Source organism: Atta colombica, unplaced genomic scaffold (genome assembly GCF_001594045.1).
Source record: "Atta colombica isolate Treedump-2 unplaced genomic scaffold, Acol1.0 scaffold106, whole genome shotgun sequence".
Taxonomy (NCBI): Eukaryota; Metazoa; Arthropoda; class Insecta; order Hymenoptera; family Formicidae; genus Atta; species Atta colombica.
In genome coordinates, this window is record NW_017259191.1 from 149,335 (window position 1) to 158,829 (window position 9,495).

The 9,495-nt window shown below is 29.4% G+C and overlaps 1 protein-coding gene across 1 annotated transcript in view; it reads right to left on the minus strand.

Moving 5' to 3' along the window:
* LOC108691787 (serine/threonine-protein kinase OSR1-like) overlaps window positions 1-9,495 on the minus strand; it is a 34,286-nt gene that overhangs the window by 22,388 nt on the left and 2,403 nt on the right. The window contains exon 2 of the mRNA XM_018199696.1: window positions 2,031-2,159. Within this exon, the coding sequence (XP_018055185.1) occupies window positions 2,031-2,159 (129 nt within the window). The remainder of the gene's footprint in view (window positions 1-2,030; window positions 2,160-9,495) is intronic.

A 9,495-nucleotide genomic window follows, 5' to 3' on the forward strand; every position in this document is an offset into this window, starting at 1 on the left:
TATATATATATATATATATATACACATATATATATAAAACCGACCATTCGTTAAGCGTTTCGATTCAGTGTTTGTTTACTTCGTCTGCAGCACTCTTTTAAAAACCATCACATCCGTACACCGATTCCGAAAAAATGAATATCCTGATAGTAAGTTTCGAGCAGCGGATAACAATTTGCCAAACACAAGCAGTAACATTTCCTGCAAACTGACAACATTGTTTGTCATCATTTTAACGTCACACTTCTATTCTATTTACTGAGCTTCTATTTACATGTCCTCATCTTGCTACTTCAATTACCTACGATTTATGATGTTATAATTTATACTCCATTCAACAATGTAATTGTTATATAGATATTAGATCAGAACAAAAATTCGTAACGTTATTTCATTTGTATTACATGTTTAAAAAATGTTGGTAATTATATCAATCAATTGAGCAGTTTCAGTTTTAAGAATTTGTTTTTCGAATTATAGTGATTTCGATGATTTTAACGGAGTTATGAAAAATCAAAGGCATAGTTTACGTCATGCACTTGATACGCGAGTAGTAATTTTTTCTATTAAATTATTTTAATTTGAACGATACGCGTGCAAACATATGATATGTGTATTTAATTAATCATTTTGATGCATACTATAATTTAGTACATTGTTTGTTGAAATTAAGATAATTTATCAGAAAGTTACAATGTATTTAATACGCGTGCAAATCATATCACATACTTGGTGCAAAAGAGATCACTGTCAAAAATGTCCAAATGTTTGATATGATTAATGAATGAATGAATGACATGATTAAATTCTGTTAAGAAAACCAAGTTTTTATGTCAAATTAGTTGTAGACGATTAGTTTGTAAACGAGAATTAGGGAAATTTGAAGTTTGTACATACTGAAGATGACCTAATTGAAGGTCAAAATGTTTATGTTTTGTATCATTTATGATTAAAGTAATCACTTAAAATGAAAAATTAAAGCCTACACTGACTCTTAGCGTTATCACACTAAGAGTCAGTATAGGCTTTAATGCTCTTTTTTTAACCAGTTGATATTCTGTAAGTCGATATGATTATATTATTGTGAAAATGTTTCTTTCTCTTAATCGAAAATAATTTAATAACGAAAATTTTAACAATATTTTTGTAAAAAATGATTTTTTAGGAAGAACTTTAAGCTTTCTTGTTAGAAAGTCGAAAATTTTCGCAAGACTTTTTGAGCACGTGACAGGAAATGAGAAGAAAATTTTCCACTTTGTGTGATTTTTTTTCAGCTTGTGGTTTTTTTATAACAATTATAATAAGTAACAAACTCGCAGAAACTCAAAGCTGACTACTGACTTTTTGAAAATAGAGATTTAATAGCCCTTTCTTTAAATTGAAATTTCATTCCTTTTTAACAAACTTATCTTAATTACAGTTGATTGAATTTTGAAGTTCATAGTGCTACGAACTTTCGTTCTGACCAATACACCATGTGTTATATTACATTTGTATTGTTGAATGGGAAATTATACAATAATATTGATGCAGTGTTACTGTTAGTTTGCTTAATAAGAATTTATCTCTGGGTCTTAATTTCGACATCAAGTCATACGAGGATTTAAATCTTGTTTACAACATAACTAGATACGCAATGATAGCTATGGCTGTTTGCGCGCCGCGTTGAATCGTCACTAGTTCAAATTTCTGCAAACATTTAGTGTTTACAAACAGTTTAAAAACAGGCGTTTACTCACTCTTCGGTGGATTTCGCCAGAAATATACGGCTTCGGTAATGGCTAAGAAAGAAATCACGAAAACGGGCACTCGGTCACTTTTTTCAATTATTTCCCGTCGTGATCGATCTCAGACGAGATTCGCACTCGACTTCGCAACAATAGTCCGTACGCAATCGAATCCCAGGGTTCCGATATGGGTCGCGTACCGATCACGTGCCTCACGATTTCTGACGTAGCGTAGTAAGACTTACGTCGGTAGGTAGGTGTAGGTATAGGCAGGCAGTCAGTCAGTCACGCTCGGTCACTCACCTACTTCTGCCAAGCACTAAAGTCGCCAGAAATCTGCTGTCTTGAAACTTCAGTTGCTCTTCCTCCGTCGATATCGGCGCCGTGGCGCCCGGGGCGCCCGATTTGCGTTGTCCCATGCTGCCTACGGCCCTGCAAAACAACACACATACTCGTTAGAAAGGTTGCGTGTCATAGGAGATGAAGCACTTGATGCCTTGAAGGACTATTCAGCATTCTAAATTTCTTGAAGTGATGAGATCTTATTTCAAAAGAGTGAAAGTATTGAAAAAAACTATTGAAAAAAGTGAAAATAATCTCTTTAATAAGAATAGATTTTCACTTTTTTTTTTGGAATGAGGTTTTATGTTTTTGGAATGAGATCCAAAGGAAAGAAATTCTCTCCTTTTAAAAAAATCTCCAAAAAAGTGAAATCACTCCGCAAGACTGAAAATCTGTCACTCTTATTTAAGAATGCAAATATTTTCACTTTTTTTCAATAGTGACAGTATTTTCATTTTTTTAGAATGAGAATTTATTCCAAGAAATTTAGAGTACAGCACAGATCTTTAAGAAAAACTTTAAGACGTTCAAAAAACATCCTAAGGAACATTCCCAGAATGTTCCCAGGACGTATCCTTTAGATAAAGACATTACATGCATTTAGACAGTTATTGATTGCTATGCAGAAATAAGACCAACAATGAGCAAATTAAAAATATTGCAAAGTGTCAAATAATTAATTTGGAAATTTTCACTAATAAAGAGATACAATGCTCTTATCAACTTTATCAATAAAAATTATATCATATTTAATTATGCCATATTTGATTACCTGACATGGTAATATCTTGAATTTTCTCGTTGTTAGCTTTATTTCAACATATTGTTTTACACATTATAAGTTATATATAACATTTATTTATTGTTAAAAAACAAATGTTCTTAATTTTGAAATATTTAAATTGAATGTTCTTTAAATATACATAGGATATTCTACTTAGATATCCATATTTAGATACTGAGAAAAAAATTGTTCATTTGATTAAATTAATTTAGTTTGTCTTTATTTCTTTCGGTGAAGGATGTATTGAATTAAACATATTATATTCAACTTAAATACGTTCTCCAATAAAAGAAATAAAGACGAACTAACTTTTAAAAATTATTTAATTAAATGAACAATTTTTTTCTCAGTGCAACAAAAAAAACATTCATAGAATATAAAAATTAATAGCATATTCTATAGAACATTGTACAAAATATTCTACGCATGTTTACGCAATATTTATATTTATGTAATTTAAATAGACTATAAATGTGCCCTGAATATGACAGTTTTTAATACCTTTAGTACATAGATTATATGGATATTCTTCATAAATATTTATATAGTGTTTATATACTATCTAGAAATTTGATCGTCAATGGATTTGCTTCTATAGTAATTTCTATAGTAATTTGTTGAAAAACTGAATTGATAGTTAATGATTCATGCGTATCTTGAGAGCGCGCAACGCTCTTCGATGTTACTTTTATTTTAATTCTAAATTTAATCAAATATTAAAATACTTATTAACTATCATTATTAAACGATTGACGATCAATTTAATTTGATATATTATTATTTTAGTTTCAATTTACGATTGCATTTCGAGTCCGATAATAATCAACAGGCAGTTTTATTTAACTGAAAGATTTACGTATTTTAGATTTACACAGAAATATTTTTAAGCGTAAGAAAATCCAGCTTCGATCGTATATTTAACGCGCTTCTTGCTTATTTGTATTCACATTTATATTCACATTACGTGTGTCTAGTTTACTTATTATTCAAACAATAGAATGAAAAACTTTGAGCAAAGCTACTTTAATGCTAATTAAGTAATAAACATTAACAATAAGTTACAAAAGAGTTTTAATAAATGATGGAAATGTTACAACAATATAAAATATAATAAACGTTCTTCATTGTCATATTTTATATCGTTGTAACATTTCCATTATTTATTAAAACTCTTTTGTAACCTATTGTTAATGTTTATTACTTAACTAGAATTAACCCAACTTGGTTCAAAACCTTTTAACTCTATTGTTTGAATAATAATAGAGGAATAAGTTAAATTTTCTCAAGTTATTTATACACAAAGTTTTTCCAGAGATCAAATGTTTTTCCAGAGATTTTATTGATTCTGCCGGAGAACCGGAAGATTTTTTTTTTTACAAAGAACTTTAACACGCGTGATGCGTGAATATTCGCACTCCGAGTCCAGTGGAATATTTCTAAATTGGCGGTCAGTCGATTGTCACCTAAATATTTAAATGAGATAATTGGGCCTGGATTGGCCTTACCAGCTATTTTTAGCCATGGCGAAGGGGATAGACCCTATTCCACTGGCTAAAAATAATCCGATGGCGTTCGCGCTTTGTCGCAGGCATGTACTTATTAGAACGATCCTGCTTCCTTTTGACAATCTTCTTATTCTGCTCTCAGCTCTCGGCATACAGGAGAAGAATCGTATAAATCGTGAGAACGGATTTGAAGTAACAAATGCGTCTTGTTTTCAGCACGCAAGTGTGTCAATCTAATGTAATTCCATATGACTAAACTAGTCAACCGGGTTCGATCTCAAATTTCACGGAGAAAAAAAAGATATAAAATACTCAATAATAATTTTAAGACATATGGGTCAATTTTCAAGCAAAATCATAAAGCTCGTAACTTATTCTCGTATAAGACTTCTAAGAGCGTATGACTGAAAGTTGTAATTCATATGCGTACCATGAGATGTACGATTATGTAAAAATCAACGATTTCTTATGGCTACCAAAAAGCTGTTTGTAAAAATACTGTATCCTACAGTTACAAGCATTCCAGACATAAGTTCTTACAAAGAAATCTTATGAGAATAACAATTGCTTAGAATTAACTTATTTAAAGAAAGAAAATTCTCTAAAGTAGCAGATAGTTGATTACATGCTGAAAATCCTTACAGAAATTACAAATAAAACTGGAAAATAGTGATTAATTGCTTATTTTAAGTAATAAAAGCACTTGTCCTTTAATGCTTTTAATACTGAAAGAAAGTAATTTTTAATATTAAATTTGCCAGTATTAAATTGGATTTTTCTAAGAATATAATTTCAACTTCTGAATCTGCGTAGTTTTCGAAATTATTCGGTTATTATTTTAACTCATCGCATGACATCATCAACCGGTTGTATCCCATCAATAAGAATCTGTCCTGTCAGCTTCAGACATCACCTGATTACGATTAACAAGTCTATAACGGTCTTATCCCAAAGTAATGGTCTAATTATCTCTTCAAACACGAAAGGCTCGTGCGAAAATGACACCTGTGACGTTTTAAAGTATCATTCCAAACAGATCACAATACTTACCTTATTTTAGCATTAACATTTCTTTTTACATTTAGATTGTTTTATTTAATCCAAAATAAATACTTTATTTTCAAAGAATTCTTAAATAGCTGATAGACATTTTTCCACTTCTCTATTATTAAGAATTAGTATAGCTATATTAAGTATCAGTATATAGAATCTCTGCAAAGTGATTGGAATTGGAAATTTAATAAAGAAATTGAAGAATATTGGAAATTCAATATTTAAATATTTAACAATACAATTTTATAGTTTAAATAAAATTTTTCTCTTATGTCTACTTCTTATTGAAATAATTTTGGATTCAGGTTCTAAATCGCCATCAAATTTTTTGTATAACTTTCAAATACAATAGAAAAATTTGGAATTCTTTAATTTATAATTTTTGAAATTACATTCTTAATTATAACATATCTTTAATTATTTATTTTAATATTTCACTTTATTCTCTTTCATTTTTTTATATAAATGTTTTCAATTCCAAAATATGTAATATTAGAATATGTAAATTTAGAAGGGCCTTGTCCGAGTCTAGCAAGTGATTTGATGTGCGCTAATATATTTTAATCTTATCATATAAATAATAAAAACAAATTTCAAACATTTCGATTTTTATTAACAGTCCTCTTCAGTGAATGTATACAGAATTACACATGTTTCTTAAAATACATAAAATTAAATTATCTTCTTTTTACTTTGTTAAATTTCCTCATTACTTATTATTAAATAAAAAAATATTATTAAATAAAAAGTTCTTGATGTTCTTTTAGATATGATTATCATATAGAATCCTTACTCAAAAAGTATAATATATGGTAGAATTTATCCTGTTATTATTTCTTATCATTACCCAGGAATTTTGATTTACAGACCACATACATAAATCTATTTATGATAGTGTCATTATTGTGCTGTAAAATATTCTATCGTTAAAGTTATAAAAATACATAATGTAGTATAAAAATTATCTTTCGGACAATTAATTCTTCAATCACATTTATTTGTGAATGATATCTTCTTTCGCCGACTTACAATCGAGTGACATGTATAAGAATTTTTCAATATTTATCTGATGATCTACATTGTGGGAGAGTTGATGTAATTAAGTGGGGGGACAATAGATCTAGATGGGAAGGCATCCGGTAAGTTTTCTATACATTTTGTCTGTTCAAACCCAATAATGACTGTTTTTTAATGTATGTCATTTCTGATATGTAGATAATTTGAAATTTGTTTTTATTATTTATATGATAAAATTAAAGAGATCCTAAAAGGTGTTATGCAGGCGTATTATCGACTAAATATAATTTTCTTATAAGATATATATATAAGATATATATACGTTAATAATAACCCTTAATAAATACCTTTTCATCCGTGTCCTGCGCATTTTTTTTCTTTGATTTAGAACAATTGTATATAACAATTTATATGCAATATAAATTTATTATAAATATAACTTTCTAAAGATGTCAAAATATATACGTAAAAATTGTTTAATAATTTTTATTTACTTGTAAAAGTGATGAAAATTAATCCAGGACACGTGTGTAGTAAGAGTGCCAAAAACTGTGTATAAAAAGTGTGTATTAAGATTAAGGGTTAATGTTATATTTAATCGATAATATTAGTCGATAGTAATATTTAGATTATTTTTGTATAATAATCACTTTTTTCTTCTTTTACAGATTGGAAAATCCTTTTCCAGAATGCATATTAATATATATCTGTGAAGTGGAATTTATATCCTAAGACAAGAAGAATTTGTACCGTCAAACAAATTTTTAAATTGATATTTTCTTTACCATTTCTTAATCCATAACGCTCTAGAAATGTCGCGATAACATTTATAATATTTCGTATAAAAGTTATGTAATTTGTACTTACAAAATAATAGTCCACAGACTATTTGTTTGCATGAAGAAACAACGTGGAGTTCTTAGAATTGGACTTAGATGTCTAATTAAAATGTTATTATCCTATGAAAATTTATGCATATGTGTGGCATGTGTGAATGAGATATTAATGTATCGATGTGTGAATGAGATATTGATGTATCAATGACAATCGTCTGTGTGTAAGTTCTACTTACACTATGACTAATCGCCCTTAAAACATTAGCGCACGTCAACTTGCTAAGCTCGGACAACCTTCTAAATTATATTTTTAAACTATATTTTTAATTGAATTGTTATTCATTTGAGCCGTTTTTCATATAATATTAATTTATTTTCAATTCCCTTTTGGATTCTTTATTTTTATTATTCGATGTTTAGAGATGAGTAATAAGAAGTTAGTTTCTTCCGTTCAAATTATAGTATATATAGAGTACATGTATGTACAGCCTACAAATTTTTTCATTAAATCTGGCGAGAAGATGGATAATTACTCAACGTTCCATGCTTCATTATCTCTCGGAACGGGGTTCTTCTAATATTTGGGTTAAAAGTTTAACTCGCAGCCGAGCTAGAATTGCGATTTTAATTTAATTAATTCGGACCAACGAACGCGTCATCTGCTGCCTACGTTCAGTTTACGCGTGGCCACGATACACTCTTCAAGTTTTCATCATTCCATCATTTCCTCCGCCTCATATCGTGTCATGCGAACGCGAGCGCTCTGCCAATCTACTTTATTCATTTTTGCATTTAACGTTTTCCTCCATCTCGACAATTTTCCATCTCTAACGTTTGTTAGTATCTTATTCTAATATAAGGAAGAAACAAATTAAATGTATTTTATCCCATTTTGATCATAATAATTGTAATTTAGAATTACCTTCTCTCTAAACAATATCAAATTTTGTGAAACTCAACAAAGAGAGAGACTTCTATATATTTTTATCTTTCTTTTTAATTGTTTTTTCTTCTTTCAGCAGATTCCACACATTTTTTAGACTTTAAACATGATGTCTAACGAGAGAATCTTCGAGTGAATGTTCACGTTTGCTCGCCATCATCGAGAAACCACGTTGAGAAATTATTTTTAGATATCTGCTCGACAACATTTTTCAATGTGTTTTTAGTGCATTCTGCAACATTCTATGCAAAGTCGTATCGACATAACTTGCCGCTTCATACAAATTAATGGAATGTCACTGTCACTGTTATTTCTAGCGATATGTAGATTTATTGAATTGACTTTGCATCGATCTTAGTCGCGTGTACAATTGAACAAACAAATGCAGTAGCTACCCGATCACCGTCACTAGACGGAATTGTGACTATTGTAGTATCGCTATGTTTTAAGTTGACTATAATATAGATCATTTTAACCTTGATGACAATTCCCGAATATGGCATAAAACGGAATGCGAATATAAAAAATTTTGAAGATACATGAATTTTTACCTTTTTTTTAATTCTCTCTGACGATTTTCTCAATTAAAAGATATTTCGAGATATATATATATATATATATATGGGGCATTGTTTGTCAAATTGAACATCTCCTCTGTCTAAAATTTAATTTATTAGCCAAAGAATTTCTTTCTGGGCTCAATTATAGGTACACATATCTACTATTTTTTTTAGTTTAGCTTTTTAGAAATTCGACGAGCCTAACATGACCGCTATTGTTCACGAAGTACCAGTTGAGAATGCTTAAATTATCACTCAAATGGGCCAAGGTTTCAATTTCACGTCAGCCAAGAAAAAAGTATTCAGAGATGTCAAAAGGTTTGCAGGTTTATCGCTGTATAGTGCTTCATTGCTAATGCCAATGTTTCGCGAACCTTGTCTTTCACTTCATCAATGCGAGAAGCGCATTGATATTGTCGAGACTTTTGAAAAAAATGCATAAATTGCATTTTTCTCGAAATAGTATTTTCCAAAATGATTACCATGATAATTCGTATAGTTTTAATTTAATCAACTTGAAATTTTATTCACAACACTTTTCTTATCAATCAGTACTTCGTCAACTATAGCCATTATGTTAGATTCACCATATAATTTTCAAAAAGACTAAAATGCCAAAGGAAATAGACATGTGTACCTACAATTTGAGCCCAAAAAGAAATTTTTTGGATGAATTGAATTTTAGACAGAGGAGAGTGTTTAATTTAACAAAAAAATGCCTCATATAT